The following is a 22,459-nucleotide window of genomic DNA, read 5'->3' as shown; positions in this document are numbered from 1 at the left end:
TGTTCAGAGTTGGATTAACTTACTGCAAACACTAACAACATCTCCCGCTGCTGCTGCTGCTTCACATTAATACTCTGGTACTATATTTGAGAAGCAGCCACAGCAAACATTCTGTTTGACCTGATACCTTGAGCCCAGTTGAGGGTGAGTGGGTGTCGGGTGACGATGCAGGATCGGGCGATGCAGGAGGCGAGGCAGAGCTGGGCTGAGTCTGGTTGAGTGGCAGTGATCACCAGGAAGGGGAGCAGCCTCCAGCCTGCCCTCTGCAGCAGCTCAGCATCTGCCTTTCCCAGCTGGGGGTGGGACAGTAAACGCACCGCCTCGGTCAACACGGGCAACCTGAAGGAACAACGCAGAGCCCAGAGTCACTGTGGATACATGATGTTATTTCACCTGAATGACTGCTGTCTAATTCAGGAGGCTTACTCTTGTTTACTGTTGTTGAAAACACTATGTTTTATGCTGCCTCACTGGCCACTTTATTAGGTACACCTGTACAAGTATAAGCAGTTCAATCTGTAAGTGTTTAACTTAAGAGAAAAATGGAGCAGGTTCTGGATCAACAGAGCCTAAACTCCCAGAAAGATTTCTCTTCTCTCAAGATTTTTTCCGAATAGTTAAATGTTTTGTCATAAAACTGCACATAATTATTCATAAATTTAGCTTTATTCTAATCCTGTGATGCTATTGTTTCATATTTAGGAGGTACAAAAAACATTCAGGTGAGTGTTTAAACGGAAGTAATGATAACGTTTGTGTACTTTACTGACCAGTGCTGAGCCACCGATAGATCCACTCTGTGCAGCAGAGACAGTAAACATGACACGATGTCTTCAGGGTCCAAAACATCAGACAGCATCTGGAATAACGAGAGACTATGTTGACACGGTAGCAGAGCCGACATGAGAATCCAAATCCCAACACACTGTTACACACACATCCGATCTTAGCCTGTGCTTACAGACAAAAAATTTTTGCTGGATTTGTCTGTTTATTTCCAAAATATCTGCAGGTCAAATTTATGAGCAGCCAGGTTCCCAGTGGTCACCGACGTTTCACCTGCAGACATCGCGTTTGTTATTTTTAATCTTGAAAACTGACAAAGGCCCATTCATTTCCTGTGATATAAAGAAACGCCAGATGCAGAAAACAGTAGTAAAGCCTTTAAAATGTTTGATATCTCTACACACAATCGACCTGAAACGTGACCACATCCTCACCTAACGCTCACAACTAAATTAAGAGAATCCAATTAAACAAAACACTTAAAACTTTTCATATTTACTGGGTAAATACTCCAACATTAAGCATCAAATTGAACAAAGTATGTGAACCTTGATTTCCAGTCACTGCTGATCAGACCTGCACATGAACTGAGCAATCTCCCTCACTCTTCACCAAACTACTCTGTTCAGCTGTTTCCAGCAGCCGACTCAGCCAACGCTTCTGAGCTGTCCCTGTTTCAAAGGGCATCAACATGTGATGAAGACAGGAAACCCCCTGAAATAAAATCTTCCTGCAGCCTTTGCTTGTGCAACCACTGACCTCCAGCACTCTGAGGGCGGCGGCCACAACCTCCGGCACATCATCCTGCAGACGGTCCATGACGGCGTCTTTCAGGAAGGCTTCATCCAGACTCTGCTGCTGCTGAGAGGAAACACAGTCAGTTTGTTTTCACCTGATCCACAGCAGGAAACTTCAGTGCTTTTTTTTTTTTTTTCTCAGACACCAACACCAAATTAATCAAGTCTCATTAGACAATAATTTAAAGCTCTGATATACGAATCAGTGGAATCATTTTGAAAACACAATGGAGACACATTTCAGCAGAAGAAACCAGCCTGCTTCATCTGAACACAAATGCAGCTGCTCTCGCTTTACTTGAGGATGTACTGTACCTGTCCAGAGGTGATGATGTCCCTCAGGTGCTCCACCGCTGACACTCTGAGCGAAGGCTGCGGGTGCTTCAGGCTAAGGAGCAGCGACGTATCTGAGTCACCCAAAATCTACAGAAACACAAAAGCATCAAATACTATGTGAACAAGCCCACATTTATTTGCGTCCCTGCAGAGGATGTAAACAGCCGCAGTGATGGCCAGAGGGTAATTCAGCTTCTATGAGTTGAACAATATTAAGTCACACTTTGTTTTTGTTCTCACTAATAACTAGAGGACATACACAACACAGTTTGGTGTACCTGGAATTTTCCACTGCTCATGGACAGAGAGAGGAACCGGTGGAAGAGACATCTGTGCTGAGTGCTGCTGAGGTAGGTCACATGACCTGCGAGGACACTGTCCAGCGCTCCAATGTACCTGATAGAGGAGGCATAGTGGGACAGTACAGTGCAATGTGATGCTGTCGGTTTTGTTTACCGGAATATTTGTTTACTGTTTAACCAGTAATCTAGTAACCTGAACCTAAACAGCGGCGATGTTTTCCAGACCTCAGTTGCATGGAACAAACCAAGTACTTAAACTATGGCATGTCGCAGGAACATAAATGACTTGAACAGCAGTAGAACTTGACTTACAAATAACTCATCCCAGTCCAATGTGATTAGCCAGACTCACCTGGACTCAAACAGTCGGACCAGAGGCAGCAGACACTGGTCAAGAGCAGACATGTCTTCAGCAGAGAGCTCAGTCTGACTCAGATACTGGTCCAGCAGCAAACTGCAGGAGGAACACAAGAGCACACAGGTGACTCTGCATACTCTGTCAGAACTGTGGGATGGTCGGACAGCTCTGACAGCTCATCATTTCAGGGCTCACACTTCTCTCATTCATCACACAGCTCGTCATGCGAACAGCTGAGGTCAACACTGTGCCTCCATCTCCATATTTAAACCACATCTCATCTCCCTCTCTGTTAACAGGCAGCAGTTACCTCCCCCCTCTCTGTTCAGATCAGGTATAAACACATCTGATTTCTAACCTGATCTGACACAATGTTTAACAAATCTGCACGAGGAACACCGAGTTTCTAGGAAGCTTAAAGTTAAAGTTAAGGCTTTAAAACTTTTTCTGCTCCAACTTCCTCTGTAGTTGCTCATGAACAGTAACTACTGTGACTTCTAAAACAGAGAAAAGAAGACACCAGCAACTCATCACAGATAAAAACCTGCACTGTAAAATGAAAAACGAAATCCGACTGATGACGTCTCAAACGTGTCCCAGGAGTTAAATTAATCTCTTGCTTGTTAAGGAGTTCAAACAGCAGTCTGAGTGTTCATGGAGAATGAGGTGAGCTTACCGAGCCACAGTCCGGTCCAGGTCTTTGGTCAGAGGAAGAGACTGCAGGATGGACTTCAACACACCGAGCTCATCCATCTCACCTGTGCCAGACACCAACAGGTAGACTTCAATCTGCTGCTCTAATAACATTCTTTTTCTTCCTATGGGAAAACATCCAGATGTCACCAAAAAACTCAGACAGCCATGTTTTGGCTCCAGTTCTCACCTGAGCTGCAGGTGAACACGGCATTGATCAGTTGAGGCAGCAGGTAACGTAGCAAAGGACTGACATCGTGAACTGCCGCCATGAGCTGAAGAGTTGAAACTAATGCTGGCATCGAGCAGAGATGGCTGAAAGCTCTGCACACAGATAAACCAGAGTCAGGAGGTCACACTCACACTGGGCAGGCAGAGCAGCAGCAACCAAGTTAACCATCTCCCCCCAATGTTTATGGTTACACTCTACTTTCACGCCAAGAGATGAAGGAAGGTCAGGACACATCACATCAGTTCAGCTGCACCTTATGACAACAGCAAGTCTTTTGCTTTTCCTTTTCACTGTTCATTAAGCTGATGAAACAACTCTGAGAGAAACTCTCTCTCTCTCTGTGAGCTGGACCTCAATTACAGTGGGTCCCGTGAGCTCAGTGAACACCAGTGGGTCACGGTGTTACTGCTGCAATGAGGACACAGCCTACAAGAGTCGGAGTCTGATCCTACCTGGGCCCTGCAGCCCCCTCCCTCTGGTTCTGCAGCAGCACAATGAGGCAGCCTAGACCCTCCTTGGCCAGAACGGGTTCTTTGACCAGAGACTTGCTAATATGCACAGCGAGGCTGTTGACCAGACTTGTCTCCATTACCACCTTCACCGCCAGCTGGCACACGATCATGTAGGTGGCAGCTTTGTAGTCCGTCAGCGACGACTTCAGACCCTGCAGGGACATCGCCGACTTGGTTAGGTACCAGGCTGCGACTTAGGGATGAAAATTAGTCATCCAGCTAAACCTGACACATTTACATCTTCAATGGTAAATTATGTCTATTTGTCTGGGACAAATAAACTAATAAAGAACAAGAAAAACAATAGTTTGGATCCTTTACTTCAAACTCAGTTCCCTAAAAAGCCTTTTCACTGAAGAAAAGATGCAAAAGTTCTTAAACTTTTAAAATTCTTAATTGTAAATGTTTAAACCCAAGCAGCCTTACAACAAAGTCTGAATAAAAAGCCTGGAGCTGCAGCTAACAATAACTTGCACTGTTGACTGAACTGTTCATTATTTCCTTGACTGGTCGATGTATAGTTATCATCAAGACGTGATTCTATGAGTTGTTTATTATTTGAACAAGTGATTTATTCAAACTTTTTTGCTTTACTGAGTGCATGTTTTTTCTACTTCTCTGTGTTGTTCTGTATGAAGTCGATAACACAAAGAGGATCAGTCGCTTTGCACAAGTTACATCTGTGGACTTGGTTTTGAAACTCAGTCCAGGAGCCAGATGGCCTTTGACAACCAAAATCTAACCAGCTTAACACTGAGTCCAAGTGGGCAATTGTGCCCAATTTGAAGAAATTCCCTCAAGGCATTCACGTTCACGAGAACAGACCAGACAGACAGATGACCTGAAAACATGATGCCTCTAGCCACAACTGTCGCCCCCCTGCTGGTCTGCTGACTGGCGTCCACAACACGAGGCACAGATTACAGAACAGCCAGCAAAATGTCGGTTTTGCGCTTCAAACTCAAACTTGCAGGTAGATACTTACCCTCTGGACATAAGGCAGCAGTTTGGATATGATGGTGTCAGACACTTTGTCCACAGCATCCAGGGCAGGGACGATGGTGGAAGCATAGAAAGAGAAGATCACTCTGAGCTGGGAGCAACGCCCAGAGTGTCCTGAATATGCCTGAAGTAGGAGACAGAAATGACATGTAAAGATCTGAGAAAGTTTCAGTTGGTTCACTTTAAAAATGGGTCAATACGGGTTTTTAAAGTTTAAAGTTTTTTGTCATCACATTTGTTACATAAGAGTAAACAACAACTACAAACTTATTTGTTTTACCATTGTGGGTTCTCAACTGTCAGATGTGTCCTGCACAGCAAAGCGTTCACAGTTTCACTTGCACAACAATCAGCCAGATGACAACTACACACATGTAACATTAGATCAGGTAAAACCAGGCTGGCTGTTACATCTGTTTTTACCTGGACGGACTTGGTGACCATGGTGCAGATGAAGTCCATGAAGCTGAGGTCTGTGTAGCAGTGAGTGATCAGGGTTCCTCTGGACAATGGCACGCCTGGTTTCTGCAGATACAACAACAAACTGGATTCTTAAACCAAAACAGAGCTTGGCTCTCCTTTGCAAACATTTCTGTATTTGTACTTGCGTAACTTGTTCACAGAACTCACTCTCTTGATCTCCACTAGACCATCTCTTAACTGGAGTTGAACTAACTCATGAGAGCTACAGACATAAGAATGTGAACAGAAGGAGTGTGCGTGAGGTGTTCACAGCCAGACCTGCAGGCAGTGCAGCCAGTTCCAGCGGCTGACATCGTCATTGATCCTGAGGAGCTGCAGAACTCTGACGAACACGTTGGTGTCGTGGTACGGCAGAGCACAGGCCAGCAGACTGTCAGTATTATACAGCTGGATGTGGAAGCTGCAACACAACAGGACACATCTGGTGTTCAGGGTCTGGTCTGAGCGAGGTCTCCACACCTTCCAAAGACTTATTAAACTGCACTTTCATGTGAACATGATACCTGAAATTCAGTATGAGCTAATGTGCTCAACTGAGCTGTGGGGATATTTTTGACACCGATTTGTGATGTTACATTGGTTTACTGTGGTGTGCAGCGTACCGGTGAACCAACCACTCCATACACTTGTGAGCCGGTTTGAGGAGGAAGTACGGGCAGAGGCGGGTGAGGAAAAGCGAGATGCTGGCATCCAGCTTCTCATTGACCTCTTTGGACTGGACACTGCGCTCTAGAGTCAACGAGGCCCGGCTGAACAAAGTGTCCTGAAACTCCAGGAATGCTGGTTCGATTCCCAGCAGCTCCTCCAGTCCTGTGCAGCCTGGAGGGGGATAACAATGGACAGGCTGGGTTAGGGCAGAAAACTGACTGTATAAGATAAACTGGAGTAATGAGACTAGTATTGGAGGTGATTTCAGATGCCACGCAGGCCTCACCGAGGGCATAGAAGGTGCTCCTGTCCATGGACGCAGCATCTTTGGGGTCAAAGAGGAGTGAGGCGACCTCTCTGCGAGTGAGCAGGTTGGGGTCGCTCTGAGGCAACGCGAGCCTCTTCAGCTGGTGAGCCAAAGACGTCATGATGGCTGTTTCTCAACCTGACAGACACACAAACATAACCGATTCACATCACTTTGGTAGGTTTTACTTTTGTGTTTCCCCTGAAAGTCTGTGACTGTGTAATCCATTTGTATCCAGGTTGTAATCTTGCATAATGAGAACATAACTTTCATTGTGTTACAGGCAAAACTGGTAAATATTAGAACAAACAGCCTAACATTACTAGTATACACTGATGTTATGCTACTGCAACTGTTTGCTAGTTCTGTTAACAGCAAGATGAATGTTAGCTAGTTAGTTAACCTGCGGACTTCACACTTCTGAAAGTGGGGAAAAGAAATCTCGCACTACCTTCGAACATAAAATTGAATACACTGCAACAATATAATATTCAGAAATTACTTACAATAAGTGGAACCCAGGCTTAGTTTCTGAAACGCTACAAACACGTGTGCACGTTGCTTCTACATCCGGTTCATGACAACGCGAGATATTCACCCCTCACCTACTTCCGTTTTCGTCTAACACCAAGCCAGTTTTACATGTGTGACGTCACTGTTTATTTATAGCACTTTTATTTGTAAAGAGGTTCTGTGTCGAAGTCTAGTTGTAGCAATATCATAGTTTGTGCTCTAATGGTGACTTCTTTGCAAAAAATGCTGCGACCTATATTGTGTTTTGCGCTCTGTATTTTCTGAGAACCTGAAAGAAACAGGGGACTAACAGTACATTTTTTTGCTCCAGGAACCCCAAACGGGTTAATTCATCCTAAATCAAATAGAATTCGTGGCTTAACGTGTGAAAAAGAAATACATAATCTTTGTTTTCGCTTGAGTAATTTATAACTCCCGCCACACGGGGGCGATAATCACCGCTACAGCTATAAAGACCCGTACTGTTTAATTAAACACGAAGCAACTGTTCTTCGTAGTTTGGCTTGTTGTCAGTCGATGTTTATTAGAGGTGTCTCTTTGTAAGACATAGTTATGAGCAAAAGAACAAGGTTTTTATCGTTACGGCGCTAACAGGCATTTTTAAAAGACAGAAATAGGCTGCTAAGTTAATTAGCACCCGTCAGGATTAATACCTCTTACGCTAACAGCAGGCCTTTGCTTTACCTTTAACGTGTAACGTTACTGTGGAAGACTCGTTCTCTTGTTGAGAGTTTTCTTTAGGTAAGCAGTTTATGTGTGAATTTTTGTGCCTAATCTTCGTTTTGTGCCACGATTTGGCTACTAATGCTAACATTAGTAAATCTACGTTTCATTTTTCGCGGGGCCCCGCCCATTGCGCGATGTCATTGGTTGTTTGCGATGTCATCTGTTTAAACTGCATGCTGATTGGCTGGATTTTGTTAGACGTGTGGTTAAATGCCTGAGAGCGCGTGGTTTAGATGTCTACACACAAACCAAAAATATAGTTTTCTAATTTCATGCCCATTTTTTTGTAAGTTTCAAATATTTAAATACCATAATACAATCAGAAGGACAGTGTAGAGGAAAAATTGAAAAAATCTGAAAATATGTAAAATAATATAACAAAGCAAGAAACAACAGCACATTGACAACATTTATAAACTGAACTGAAGTTATCAGATACACGTAGTGCAGTAAAAAAAGTCCAAGGTTTGTCTCTGACATGGAGTGAAGTCACAGTATGAAGTAGCAGGACATGGAAATGCTCAAGTAAATTTCAAATATCTCAAAATTGTACTTGCCTTCTTGAGTAAATGTACTGTCCACCGTTGCATGTCCGGTCTCACGGGTGTCCTGTTACACCTGTGTCCCCTCTACTGTTGAAGCAAACTGGCTGATAACTGGTAGCCTGTCTTTTTCACATGTTTTCAGTTTGTGGGTAAATGATTAGGTGTGAGTGGGGGTCTAAGTAGGTGACTGACCCACAGCTCGTAACAGGAAGTGCACTCTGCAGCAGGCTAATCATGCTACAGGTGAACTTGAACTGTGCTGCTACCACATGCGACTGTATGTGTGCGTTTTTATTAATGTGTGTCTGGTGGCTCAGTTTCCTCTGAGTGATGAGGATGTGAATGTGCAGAGCTGGGGCTGGACAGACCTGTGTGTATCCTCATCTTCTGTGGTTTTAGCCCCGTGTGTGTGTGTGTGTGTGTATAGGCCACGTTGGCTCTGTGTGTCTGACACAGTTACAGAGATTTGTTACATGGAGGAGAGAGCTCTGACTGATCAGTATGTCAGCACAAGATGAGGTTGTCTCAAACCACAGATGATCAGGAGCCAGGTCTAACTCTGTTGGTAACTCTTTATTTGATGGGTCCTGTTTTTTACTGCTAATCTTTTGTGTACTTTGTCTATGATCTCCTAAACATTAGCTCCTTACTTAAAAAATACAAATGTGGTTTGGTACTGTCAGGGTAATGTAATCCAATAATATACATTAATGTGAATGGTATTATTCTGCATCGTGATTATTTTTTGCCACATCAAGTATCCTATATTTTGATTCTAATACTTTTGTACTAAAGTAAACTTTTGAATTCAGGTCTTGTAACTGAGTATTTTACACTGTGGCATTGGTACTTTTTCTGAAGTAAAAGATCAGTTGTTGTTTTTTTTTTTGTTGCCACCACTGTAAAAGCTAATGTGGTGTGTGGGTGAAAACTGGTTCACAAACAGGTGAGATGGATGGATATTAACAGGTCACTTCTCCATCATCTCCTCAGCTCCTGCTACTCGTCAGCAACGTGGCAGGCAGAAGGGGAGCGGCTCCTCCAGACCAGGACTATGTCCAGACACAGCCTGCGGCTCGATGATGGGCTGTTGGACCGCAGCCTGCCACACAGCAGCGCCTCCTTCAGCGTGGGAGGAGGTGGCTGGAGGAACACCAGGTAGATGTCAGCTGCTCTCCTGCTTCTGCACTGATGGGATCAGTCCTGTCTTCATCTTCTCCTCCCCCTCCTCCTCCTCCTCCTCCTGCAGGTCTCTGAAGCCTCGTCGTTCTCAGCAGCTCTCTGTCTCCTGCTCTGAGTCGCTCCTCACCCACACTCCTCGTAAACTGGCCGGCCAATCGCACCACAACAGCAGCCTCCACAGCGTGGCCTCAGACGCATCCCTGCTCTCCTCCCTGCTGGACGAGTCCTCCATCCAGGAGACCACGCTGGTCGACACACTCTGGGGTAAGACACACCCGTGGCTCTCTACCAGCAGGGTCACTGTGTTGGCTCAGTTTGACAAAAACAGGTTGCATTAATGTTAACTGTGCACCACCTGCAGTGAGTCTGGTGGTTAATGTGCTCTCCAGCTGCTGGCCAGACTCTGGAAACATAATGTGATTTGACAAGGGATTACAAAGGATGTGGATTTGATGAAATGATTCATTCTTTTCTCATTTTATCCGAGTCATGTACAGATCAGAACAGGAAAATGTACTCTTAAGTCAAAGCTATTGTCGTGGCCAGAGTGTGATGCCGACTAAATTAATTCAGACAAACCATCCCAATTTAAAGGATCATTTAATATTACAATTATTCTGAATAGAGTAGTATTTAAACAGATAATCTTGTAGTTGGGGAAACAGAGAACAGGGACTCTCCTCCTGCAATGTGATAAATAAAGCATTAAATAAGAAGATTGTCAAAAGCGTCAGTCCATTCAGTTGTTGTTGGTCACGAGTCAGCCTTACATAACTATTACAAATAATATCTATGTATGAACTACATACTGTTACCTCTGGAACCTTGTATATTTTTAGCCACTACACTATTATCTGAATGAATGTGAAATGTAAGTGTAAACATGAAGTATGTATGGAACTATTGTTTTTGAAATATCGGCACCATCATAGCTGCAGATTTACTGAGATGCCCTTATTACTCTGGATGTTCCCAGAACACACTGTCGATTGCTTCTGCAGCAGAAAGTGTGAGACGTATTTGTTCTATGTGGTGTGGGGCATTTTCAGACAAATCTGCCTCCAAACAGCAGATGGAGCAGAGTTCAGTTTGGGTTTGGTCACGGAAACGCTGACAGTGGTCTTCCTCTTCTGCTGTTGCAGGTCTGGACCACGACATCGACCCCAAAGGTCAGTTCACACTCCACCCTCCACAGATATCGATGAATTCTCACCATAGCTGTTCTATCAATCTAAGAGTCGCACATCTCCAGCAGCCAAAGTTTCATCACTAAAAGTGAAGTGATGATGATCCTGACTGGGCTGAGTGATGAATAATCGAAGCATCTAACGTTTCTGACACTTCTTCCACTGTATCTCATGTTTCTTACTGAACCTGCCTCAGCACAGTAGGAGTTCACACACCAGGGTTAGCTAATAGCTAATTGCACACAGTGCAACCTTCCAAACATTAACTGTTGGGATTATTAATATCAAAACAAAATATCATCAGCATTAACAAATCCTGCTCCAAGCATGTCTTAAGAGCTAAATCTAATTTTAAACAGTGTATCATATGTATTTGTTAGTATGAATAAATGTGTAAGTATGAACGGATCCAGATTAGTTTTGTTTTCTGATGATGAATTTATAATGAGGAGTTATCCTTTGGTTATGTTTGTCTCTGACTGTTTTCCTGTGAGCCATCAGTTATTTTACCAGCAGTTTTAATTTCCAGGCAGCAGGTGGTGAATTTGTAAAAAGTTTTTCTGTAAAATTAGTGAACTCTCCAGATAATTTTCTGTCAGCTAGCCAATCGTGTGGAGTTCGTGTGTTGCAGAAAGCACCGTCCTGGCAGACAGCACTCTGACGAGCTCGGTCACCTGCTGTTCCAAACACTCAAGCCAGACGCTCGGCAGGTTTTACTGCAAAGACTGTGAGCTGCGCTCAGATAGGAAGGAGTCCACCTCCACCCACTGCTCCTCGCTGATGGGGCCCAGACCCTTAGACCATGGCGAGTCAGAGACTTCTACCATCTACTGCAGAGGCCGGAGTTGCAAGAGCAGCACAGGTGGGTGGTTTTCAGTTTGTGACCAGTTGACACGGGGTTTCCTTCTTGTCAGAGTAGGACCTGAGTCACAATAAAAATGTCTCCTGTAAAGGAGACATTTTTATTGCCTTCCTTAAATGCCTTCTAAATCCCAGATGAATTTTAAACAATCAAACGTAGTACCTATGCTGCTGGTGCTTCACTGAAATAGCTCATAGCTAATCTGAGTGTTTAGTGTCAGAGAGCTGGCACCTCTTTCTGAGCAGGTGTTCGTGTTTCAGTGGGACAAACTGAAAGCTGCCTGTCAGCACCTCTGACAGGAACGCAGTGCATTCACACATGAACCAACAGTTGTTTCAGCAGAGTGTGGTCATTGTCTAAGCTGCTGGTGTGTATTCACATGTAAGGGATGCTCCTCCTGATTGGTTATTGTGTCCTCTCCATCCAGAGACACCTGCTGGCCCCGTTTTACCTATCATACATCATCAGATTAAAAAGAGACACAGACTACAATCCGGCACTTCTCAAACATTTTTCCTCTGGAAAGGAAGCAGCATTTTATGTAAGCCATAAGGAACTAGGTTACAAAAAGAGCCGTACTGAATGGAGCTTGACAGTAACTAGAACGTGAACTACGTCTCTTTTCACATCAACTTTGACTGTGCACATGAATGATGTAGGGTAAGCTGGCTGGTTTTTTTTGAGAAGAAAGACACAATAAGGTCCGGCACTAGTTTACCCCCACCCTACCTTGTAGCCTTAATCCTTGTTTTGCACTCTTGTGTGTAGGGGTATAGTGTTTTGGGATCATGGGCAAAAAGGTTAACTTGCTCAGCCCTTCAAACTGAGGGTTTTCGGAGGCAGACTGAAAGCGAGGCTGATATTACAGACAAATCCAGCTACGTTCGTGGGCGTTATGTCTGTGGGCCACACAGGAGAAATCATCACTGCTTTCTGAGATTCAACACATCTACAAGTCATCACTTCTATTTACCTAACCACTGATGATGCTCAGGGGTTGTGAAGGGTCGTCCCGTTTCATAAGGGCAGATTTCCATCACGACCCCATGTGACTCTGTGATCAGGGTTGGGGTACACAAAGAAAATGGGACTGGGCCTCCATCTGTGCTGCCACACTGCCTGTATCTGTGAAGAAACTGCCCTGCTGTGTCTCACTTTCATTAATACATGGTCCTGTTTCCTGTCTTCTGTCAAACCACACCTGAAATCACAGGCGGCGGTGGCCTAGGTGAGCTGGGGTGTCTCTCAGGGACACACCCATGTACCCGGTTTCTTGATTAACTTCATGCGGTTTGGTTCTTCCAGGTGTGCTGTGGCTGGGCTCCTGTGCGCTGTGTGTCAGGAGAGCTGCAGTCTGCTGCATCTCTGTCCTGACACACACCTGGCAGGCATGTCAGGCACTGGCCTCGAAGGTCACCCAGGGCCACATGCAGACAGGAAAGAAAGATGGAGGTACTGGCCCTAAGACCATCTGTTTCCAGTCGGTGTGGGAGGTCACAACTGTTTTCTAACCAGACACTGGGGTCACGGATTGATTTGTTTTGAAAACATTGGTTCCTCTAAAATGGCATATTTTTTCCTTGTACAGAGAACCGCTGTGGAATTTTAGCAGCGATGTGGCAGTTGAATGCTCTTCTTCCTCACTTCACAGGCTCCTGCTCTCTGCAGTATTTACTAAACACCACTCTCCAAATCAGCTAACATTGCATGTGATTTATGAGTGACACAGTTGTAACAAATCACCAAAGAGAGAGAGCAGGACAAACCTATAGTCTTCTGACACCGATTTGGATCTTGTCCTTTTCGTGCGTTTTCTTCACCTCACCTCCTGTGTTTCCCTACCAAACATATAGACTGCGCCCACTCACTTTGGCTGTTGCCTTGACAAAATGCAAATCTGTCTCTGTGGGCCTGTGCCTGCCTGCAGTCACAGTTGGTCCTCAGCAGGACAGAGGTGGGTGTGTTCAGGTGTTGCTCAGGGTCTGTGAACATCCCTCAGCTCCCGGTGAGTCCTAACTCTGTGTCCTATTTGTTGCAGCTCGAGCCGGTCGCAGTGGAGTCATGAACCTGAAGCAGTCAACTGTGCACCAGAAGGAGCTCCATCCCAACAGAGCTCTGTGTGAGTTACTTCACAGATGCATGCACTTGTCTTTCTATACTTGTGACGACCCTTGATGACAGAGCACATTCACCCTTTAGCAGCGACTGATAGCCAAGGCTTGTTAACTGACCATTAGCATATAACCCACAAAATGAAACTGCCAGGCTATTTAGAATGGGTGAGCATTTCACACATGTAACTATGAACAGAGTAAAACAGCCTAATAAAGTGGCTTCTGTGTGCAGGTCACCTCACTTTAGCCGTGTGTGATATCGTATTGGATATGGGCCATGAGCGTTACCTCCTTTCAAAGTAAAACGGATCACTCTCATAACTGCAGTTACCGAAAAGCCCTAAATCGTGCACGTTAACCTTAAAACCACAGCTTCTGTGCTCTGGGAGGAAAAGTGTAGGACATGTCACAGTTTGACTGTTTAGAATTTTAATTCCTGTTTCATTTGTTTTGAAAGTGGAAGTGATATGCCTAAATGATTATTGATTATTTGGGACCACCTAAATTAGAGTTTCTGTTGCTTCTGGTGGAGCACAGCTCTCTTTTGGTGGAGGTCTTTGTTGCCGCCCCCCTCCTCCTGTCGTCTGCTCTCTGCTGTCCAGGCAGAATGGATTAGCTTTCCACCACACCCCCCATGAGTTGATATGCAGGTCCTATAGCCTAAGCAGACTGTTGAAAATTTTTATTTTTTTAATTTATTATTAACAATTTAACTGATGGTATTAATCAAGCCGTCCCTGGTAGGCTAGTGGTTAAGGCGCAGCACTCGCGACGCTGCAGCCCGGGTTTGAATCAGGGTTGTGTCAGTAAGGGTATTTGGCGTAAAACACGTGCCAAATGTCAACATGCGAGTCGTCAGTGTGCTGTGGTGACCCCTAAACGGGAAAAGCTGAAAGTGACTTTCTTAACTGATGGTATCAATCGGCTGGAAATCTTATTGTCAGTTAAGGGTGTGCATCTCTGCTGGAGAGACGATCTAATAATGGTTCCAAAAGTCCAGAAGGAGTAACAGATGAATGTATGTAAACACTTTGTACAGAGGCCCTGAGGTTCAAAACAGAGTAAGAAAACAGAAAATGCCACATTTTACAAAAAAATAAAATTGTAAACTCTGAACTGATTTCAAGAAAATTTCTGTTTTGTGTTGTTGCTGTTTTTGGTTTTGTTGTTGTGGGTTTTTTTGTTGAAAGTTCTGTTATTGTTTCTTTATTTCTGCTCACTTTTTTGTTTTCTAGAATTTTCTTGTTTTATGAAATCTCAAGTTTTCGATGTTGTCCTTTTCCTGCTGCCACAACCACCAACCAAGGCACTGTGATTAAAAAAAAAAAAAAAATCCTACAATGACAGCAGTTTTAGGTAAATTAAGAAACTGAAACTGTACATGTGAGGTGTGTTTAAAGATTTACATCTTCAGTAGGAACCAGTGGGCTTGGAGCTGAGAGCCACAGAGCAGAGAGGATGTTGTTGGTTTGAGTCTGCTCACTGGATTTGTTGACCATAAGAACAATATGGAGTAATGCCACACTGACCCTTTTTAAAATGGGGATTGAAATGGATAGAAAGCATCAGTAAACTCACACGCCATCATGATGGATTTTAAACTTGAGTCCTGTTACTGCCGTTGGCCTCCCCCTGTCTGTCACTTAACCTTTTCCTGACTTGTGATGTGTGTCTGTTAGATAAACACACACCAGCAGGTGGTGACTGTAAGAAGCACTGCTCGGACATGGATGCTGTCGCTTCATCGTCATTGTCCTCGGTGGCTTCCTGTGTCTTGGGCCTGATGTGGAGCGCGACTGTTTTCACAGGTTCAATAACAGACCCAGCACCTCAGACTGTTACCAGTGGTTAGTGTTTTCACATGTGCAGGTACACACTTCTGGTAGACTCCTGTGTCCTGTTCGTGTTAGGAAAACATGAATGCTGTGTTATGTTGTTGTCAGTCTGGGCTGACAGACAATATGGCTCACTTGCAAGGAACATGCGCTTTTATCACTTCTCACTAATTCATACATTGTTAGGATGTAGGAACGTCCATGTTCAGTGTAGTTATGTTCCAAAGCTGGAGGCAAACACAAGTAACTGTTCTTTCTGAGAGGCAGACACTCCAGTTTCAGCCTGCTCCACATGCTTCATTTTTCTTTGTGGACATCCATAAATGTCTGTTTGAGATGTGGCACATCCACTAAATAGGTATTACCTGGTCAGCCACAACCAGCGACCTTCAACAGACGGAGGCTGAACTGAGGGGCTGCATAAAGTGCCAGTGTAAGGTACAGGAGGAGTTGTTTGTAGACCATGGTGAGATGCCAGTAGAATAAAAACGCTTGTCCTGTGGAGCTGCTGAGGGTTGGGAAGGCATCTTTAACAGTCACTCAGTCTTCAGCTCCTGAGAAACATTCACATTCTCACACACCCCACACTTCCAGTTGTCACTGAATGTTTCTGTTGACATTTAGTTTACTTTTACTTGTACAAACCTCTTGTTAATTGGTCTTAATTGCCTCTTTGCTTCCTCAGCTTCGTGTCTCTTTCAGCTGACGCGGAGTGCAGCTTCAGCTCTCTGGCCTCTCACCAAGAAAATACTTTCTGCCTCCTGGAGCATCGGACGCTCTGCAGGTTAACGTCGTGTCATCATGTTTGTTTGGTTTGATATAATGAGAATCTCCTCTGCTTTATCCTCTCCTCTGGGATGCAGGTGTATGTGTTGGATTTGTGGTGCTGTAACCTCCATTATTTTTTTTGCTTTGCTGCATCATTGCATGTGTGTGAAGTGCATTTGATGTGACCTCAGTGTTTGAGGGTTCGAAAGCCCTCAGAGGGGCTCACAGAGGTGTGTCGTTCCTGTCACCTGCTCGCCGCTGCGGCAGATTTGCATCTCACACAGAATCATGTAAATCAGCATGTGATGCACAGAGGCAGTGATTTATTATTGAGTCCCCTTGTAATTTGTACCAGAGCACTCCATCAACGGATATTTACAAATTTAAACTGTCCTGTGTCATCATTCGGGAATTTAAAATGAGCAGCAGTTTGCTGCTTCTCTTTGTCATACATCACTGTAAATTGAATAGCTTTAGGTTTTGGCCTGTTGGTTATATAAACACCAGAACACGTTGCCTTGGGCTGTAATTTTTACTGCTGCCTGAAATGATTGCTGACAGAACATTGGATCACTTAGTCGAGAAAATAATCGACAGACTAAATGGTAATGAACGTCCTCTGAAGTTGCAGCTCTGTGTGTGTGACCTAGTTTGTAGTGAGTGTGACGTTTCACAGTGTAAAAACCAGCCTGGGAGTGCTCTCCACTGGACGAGCTCTGTGATGGTGACACTGGTTCTCAGTGGCTTCAAACACTCGAGCGCTCTATTCATAACCTGCATCCACACTGAGGTTGTCTCACGAGGTCACATGCCAGAAAGGTGGGAAAGGTCTTTTTACATTGTGTTCATGGTGCTCAACCTTCACATTCGCACTGCGTCTGGTGTGTTCCTGTCTGTTGTGTCTATCAGTCATACTCTAACTCCATCATGCTTCATTTATCTAACATGATGCTGTCACTCTCCTGCTGGGCGACCTGCAGGCTCCTGCTCAGCTGGTGAAAAGCTTCCGTTAATCACCTGGTCAGTTTTGCTGATCCTGTGTCTGCTTTTGGCCACTGACGCTTTCCTTGTGTTTGTAGGTGAAACGGCAGCTGAGACGTTCAGGCGGCTGAGCAGGCGATGGCATCACACGACCCCTGGCTTCCTCCTGACTCGGTAAATTAGTTTATAATGTCCAGTCACCGGGGGGCATGGTCTCAACATAATGTGGTCATACTAGTGTTTGTGGCTTCTGTAGACACATTCTTATTTCATTAAACAGTGTCAAATGCATGTTATTACTTTTGTGTGTTTGAAAACATGTCTGAAAGTCATGTTTAATTTAGACAGGGACAAGTTGCAGTTAATAAAAAGATGTTTCTGTAGTGCACTTTGGCATCGCGTCTCAGTCTCTAGATGTTTTATTCTGCTCGACATTGATTCTGCCCTTAGTGTTGGAGCGAAGCATCTTCCTTCTGGTGTCATTAGACTTTCAGCGACAACAACAAGTGATTGATGCTGTCATGTATAAACTAGTGCATTTGTTGGCTTAACCAGACACGTTTGTCCTGCAGGTTCTTGTTGGGTCTCCTCCCTCTACTGCTCCTGTTCAGTAAGTCCCTGCACAGTTTTTGTCTGCATCAGAGCTGCAGCAGAAATCAGCAGCTACTTTGTTAATCGAATAGCCATTTGTCAAAGCAAAACATGAACTGGCTCACAGCTCTCTAATGTGAGGGTTTTTTCCTTGATTAACATTACAGTAGATTTATTATGAGTTTGAGCTGTCATTGAAGACGTCACAGTTTTGTAATAATTGCTAAAGTGATTGTTGCAGCTTTCAAACACAAGGTTTCATTGTTTCCCCTTCAGGCCTGTGTTGGTTTGGTACAGCTGGTCTGCAGTCCGTCTTTCCAGCTGTCAACATCACAGCGTGGAGGACGGTGGTTTCTGACGTCCCTGGTCTGTCCTTCATCTACAGCCAGTCGGCAGAGGCTGCAGTGGAGGAGTTGAAGGAGGCGCCCCCCTACTTCGAGCCGCTCCACAGTCGAGCTCCACAAGCTCAAACACCGACAGCAGACGAGGTACCGATGCTGGGTAAACCCTTACTTTATTGTAGTGTGTGTATTTGTACTAAAGTAAGAGCAGGCACTGTGTATTTAACATGTTTTATTTTCTTTGAATGATTTTTAGATTCTCAAAAAATGTTAAATTGTTCTTCAAGAAAATTCAGCCTAAGCCTCAAAGGTTTTAGCTGCTTGTTAGTATTTTCTACTGGGTACAGCTTTTATGTGTGGAGAATATTTCATATGCGAATGAATTGAAATAAAGTGAATAGCTGTTTAGCTCAAGTCACTGATCAAGTGAAATCAAATCATGTCAGTTAATGAAAAGATTGTTTTATATCACAGTACACTGAAAATGTTTTGGACAAAACGAGACATTTGAAATTGACTTCTCCCACCATTTTATCTGCAAACGATTTATCTGTGAATTAAAGTACAGTAGATTTTTGTACCAAACCGCTGGATGTTATTTGCAGGCCAATAATTGAAATAAGCTTGGTTATGTTCATTTCACCAGCTTTGTGGCCTTTAATTTTTTGGGATCCCTTTAGTCCACATGTAATGTAAAAGTTGTCTAAACTCTTGTTCCTCAGGAAGAGCCATTGGAGCAGGCCCGGCTCGCACGTGTGGAGCAAAGTCTTAGGGCGCTGTGGGAGCGTGTGGAGGCTGATGGGCTGCGAGCGGAGCAAAGACACAGGGAGGTGCTCCAGCTCTACACTGACCTCCAGCAGCAGCAGCTCGTCTCTGCTCAGAGACATGGGGGAGGCGTGGAGCCCTGGCTGAGCCACCTGCTGAACAAACAGCTTTCTGAGCTCTGGACTCGACTGGAAAAGGAAAGACAGCAGCGGGAACAGGTCAGAAACTGGACACGTCAGGGTTGGGTCTCCGAGCAAAAATATCACAATGTTGCCTAGGGCTCACAAGGCAGTAACTGGATGGACAAGCAGAAGAAACATGTTTCTGCTACATTAATTATATAGCATTTATTTTACTTTTCACTTTTGCTTCTTTGCATTTGAATTCCTGCAGTATTTGGTCATAATTTACGGTATTTCACTGGTCCACTCTAAAAAGTTTCTAAATATTTGGAAAATGGACAGAATGAAGTGGGTGTTTGCTTAAATGAAACCAGAGGGTTTCAGTCAGAGGTACAGAGGGAGATGCAGTGTGGGGTGAGAGGCACAGGTGTGTGCAGGTGTTCTATAAGTAGCAGCTGTAGCAGAGGCTGTGACACAGATCAGGGAGGAGACGATGGTACTTTAAACCACTTGGCATCTCTAATCGTAATTGGTCGTGGGGTTCTAACAGATAGGACACATTTTTTCTTCTCAGTGTGACTTACACCTTGTCTGTGAACAAAGAATAAATACCCATCAATCCTGAATTATAGAAAAGATGTTTCCCAAAGCTGCACAACTTGTTTAAGTGTCCTTCATTCTCACAGTAGTTCAGTGACAGCTGGGTCCACTGCACACAGCAGCTGCTCACTACTCATTCTGCTGCTCATAACTGTCCCGGTTTGAGCCCATGTAAACTTATACAGACAAAACCAGGCTCCAGTTGTAGCTCATATAAGGCAATGAATCCATATAACACTTTCTGTTGACATCCAATGTATCGGATGAAAACCAAGTAAATGTTCAGTTCTGAAGAGAACGCTGTCTGTAGTTTGCCTCTTTCTGCCAAATTACACATTTCTCTCCAGGAAATCTTGTCAGGAATGATCAGGGATTTACAGGCCTGCAGACAAATTATCTAGGTAAAGAAACCATCTGAAAAAGAACAGTCATGTTGGTTGAACTTGCTACCACATGGACAACCACTAATAAGAAGTCAGAAGCAAACAAAGCTTCATTTTGCAGGTTCTAGTGGATGATGAACCATAATACTTCACAGCTTGAGCGGATCACTGAGGATGATGGGACTCTGCCTGGAGTTCACTGTGATCATCGTTAACATCAGTTTCCTTCATCCTGCTGTGTCTGTAGATTCAACAACAGGATATGTTGCAGCAGCAGAGTCAAGCATCTCGTCTGGATCAGCTGGAGCTGCAGCTGCAGACGCTGGCTGCCAGGACAGAGGTGAGCACATCTGTGCTTCTTGAAACCTCTTCTATTAAAGCTCGAGCTGTGCCCAAGGTTTCACTGTATTTCACTGCAGACTGTTGTGACTTCACAGTTATGGACCTTGTGGTGAGATTATTTGTCAGAAACACTTCAATGTTTGTTTCTGAACCTTCAGGAGGTGCAGTGGAAACGAGAAGCTGCTACAACTGTCTCACCTTCAGAAACAACTCTCCCAGCTGCTGACAGGTAACCGTCAGCACCTTCACTGTGTAGAGCTTTGCACAGGTTGCCGTAAAACGTGTTTATCTTCACTAACTTCCTCCAGTGTTAGTGTGGACCTTCAGTCCCATGATGCCTTGCTGAGGGAGGTTGCACAGCTGAAGGCAGCTCTGGAGGATGTCAAGCGGGACCTTGATGGTGTTTCTGGGTTTCAGGACGGCTGCCGACAGCTCGACACAATCCAGCAGGTGGTGAGAGAAAATGAATGACTGAATGTTAAACTAAATCTGGAAACGATGAGAGTAGCACCGTTGGTGGGCTCTTCTTGAAATGTGGTGTCACATTTGTACCCCACTGTGCAGAACACATCCCTATTGTGATGAATATACACATTTCTATTCAAGGATAGCAGCACAAATTGTGTTCATTGACATTCAGTGACAAGAACACTTCCTGTGGTACCTTCACAATAAAAATCTCTTACTGGGTATCCATTGAAGTAAATATTTTAATGTGAAGTGGCAGCAGGAAATGCTTTGACTAAAACATGTAGCGAATGGGGAGTGATTTGAGCCACAGCTGATGTCGCTTTTCTGTAGCCTCTGTTACTTTGTCAGTTTTTAGCTGGTGTACAGAGGATTTGTGTTTGATCACAGAAAAGTAGCACCGGTTGTGCTTAATGTGGTTTGGAGTTGCATAATCTACCTGTTGGAAGAAGGAAAAGTCGATAAATGACTCGGACTGCCCAGTCACAGCTGATGTGTGAAGCTGCAGCAGAAAAGTTTTTATCTAAAGCTGCTGGTCAAATTGCTCTGTATAGTTTGATTGATGTAATCAGCACTGATGTCTGCACAAGCCCAGCACATTTCCAGGTCAAGGCGTTCTGATGCAGTTTGCTGCTCACACCATCATTCCCCTCTGTGATACATGGAGCTTTATTGCCCCAACCCTTCCTCCTGTCTGTTAGATTTCAGTGCAGGTTTCCACTCGGGTCCGTGAGGAGGTTCGGGCTCTAGTCTATGGGAACCAGCTGACAGTGGGGGGCGGGGCCTCTGGAGAGAACACCAGGCCGCCAGAATCGCTCCTCCAGTGGCTTTCGCAGCAGTATGTCAGTGGGGCTGACCTGCAGACGGCACTGGCCACCCTGGAGTTCAGCATCCTGCAGAACATCAGCCTGCAGCTGGGGCAGCAACGCAGCAATGAGATGGTCAGAGAGCCTGTCCTGCAGGCCGCTGCGACCGCCGTGACCCAGGAGGTGAGGAGGGGGTATTTATTTGACTGTTAGGAGGCTGCAGGAGGACAATGAGTGTGAGCACAGATTTAAATGTAGTTAAAATAACTAAAGTTCTTTCTTGAGGCTGAGAGTTTGTTTCCAGACGACATGTTGGCTAAAGGGTTATTTACATCTTGTTCCCACACTCACCTCTGAAGCTACAGCCAGCAACACGTTAGCTTAGAAACAGGGGAAATGGCCTATGAACAGTGCGTGTTATGAACTGGTTAAATTTTCTCCAGTTGGTCTTCATTAAATACACCCATGTCTGTATGTACATGTGCATATTATCCTTCAAAGAGTAAAGTTACAACATGCTTCCCAGCTCCTGACAGTTCAACAGTCTGTTCTCTGGAATCATTCGTCTCTTGCAGGACGTCCATGTGATTGTGAAAAACGCTCTGCGGCTGTTTTCTCAGGACCGAACCGGCCTGGCCGACTATGCTCTGGAGTCTGGAGGTCAGGAACACAGTGTTTTATTGTCTGAATCTTTTAATTTTATTCTATGTTAGTATGGGTTAAGTGATGTACTTTGGTCAGCAAACTGTTGTTTTTAAAGTGCTATATAAATTTAGATTTCATTAGCTTGGCAGTGCTGCTAATCACACGGTTCTTTGTCCAAACACTGGTTGTTGATGGGTCATTCCTGC

At 44.5% G+C, this 22,459-nt stretch overlaps 2 protein-coding genes across 11 annotated transcripts in view; one reads left to right on the top strand and one right to left on the bottom strand.

Moving 5' to 3' along the window:
* The window catches only part of heatr1 (HEAT repeat containing 1), a 20,818-nt gene extending 13,745 nt beyond the window's left edge, over positions 1–7,073 (bottom strand). Inside the window, exons 1-15 of one of the 3 annotated variants that reach the window (XM_020588722.1) lie at positions 6,963–7,073; positions 6,436–6,594; positions 6,104–6,320; positions 5,760–5,901; positions 5,442–5,543; positions 5,002–5,142; positions 3,957–4,168; positions 3,463–3,596; positions 3,256–3,337; positions 2,574–2,675; positions 2,198–2,315; positions 1,899–2,006; positions 1,546–1,647; positions 771–859; positions 128–339 (exon numbers count right to left, since the gene is read on the bottom strand). In XM_020588722.1, the coding sequence (XP_020444378.1) occupies positions 128–339; positions 771–859; positions 1,546–1,647; positions 1,899–2,006; positions 2,198–2,315; positions 2,574–2,675; positions 3,256–3,337; positions 3,463–3,596; positions 3,957–4,168; positions 5,002–5,142; positions 5,442–5,543; positions 5,760–5,901; positions 6,104–6,320; positions 6,436–6,577 (1,903 nt within the window). In that variant the 5' untranslated portion in view covers positions 6,578–6,594; positions 6,963–7,073. The other 2 variants (XM_020588724.1, XM_020588723.1) reach the window with 2 other exon arrangements.
* LOC109953290 (SUN domain-containing protein 1-like) overlaps positions 6,568–22,459 on the top strand; it is an 18,792-nt gene continuing 2,900 nt past the window's right edge. The window contains exons 1-18 of one of the 8 annotated variants that reach the window (XM_020588727.1): positions 6,568–6,633; positions 9,272–9,419; positions 9,511–9,707; positions 10,586–10,612; positions 11,262–11,492; positions 12,798–12,944; positions 13,531–13,611; positions 15,286–15,414; positions 16,127–16,225; positions 17,289–17,364; positions 17,763–17,800; positions 18,058–18,269; positions 18,845–19,105; positions 20,240–20,332; positions 20,493–20,563; positions 20,643–20,787; positions 21,504–21,791; positions 22,184–22,268. In XM_020588727.1, the coding sequence (XP_020444383.1) occupies positions 6,576–6,633; positions 9,272–9,419; positions 9,511–9,707; positions 10,586–10,612; positions 11,262–11,492; positions 12,798–12,944; positions 13,531–13,611; positions 15,286–15,414; positions 16,127–16,225; positions 17,289–17,364; positions 17,763–17,800; positions 18,058–18,269; positions 18,845–19,105; positions 20,240–20,332; positions 20,493–20,563; positions 20,643–20,787; positions 21,504–21,791; positions 22,184–22,268 (2,386 nt within the window). In that variant the 5' untranslated portion in view covers positions 6,568–6,575. Of the gene's footprint in view, positions 6,634–7,436; positions 7,732–9,254; positions 9,420–9,510; positions 9,708–10,585; positions 10,613–11,261; positions 11,493–12,797; positions 12,945–13,530; positions 13,612–15,285; positions 15,454–16,126; positions 16,226–17,288; positions 17,365–17,762; positions 17,801–18,057; positions 18,270–18,844; positions 19,106–20,239; positions 20,333–20,492; positions 20,564–20,642; positions 20,788–21,503; positions 21,792–22,183; positions 22,269–22,459 lie in introns of those variants that run through there. The other 7 variants (XM_020588726.1, XM_020588725.1, XM_020588729.1 and 4 more) reach the window with 7 other exon arrangements.

Source organism: Monopterus albus, unplaced genomic scaffold (genome assembly GCF_001952655.1).
Source record: "Monopterus albus unplaced genomic scaffold, M_albus_1.0 scaffold607.1, whole genome shotgun sequence".
Taxonomy (NCBI): domain Eukaryota; kingdom Metazoa; phylum Chordata; class Actinopteri; order Synbranchiformes; family Synbranchidae; genus Monopterus; species Monopterus albus.
The sequence above is the reverse complement of the archived record's forward strand: the minus strand, read 5'-3'. Positions and strand labels throughout refer to the sequence as shown.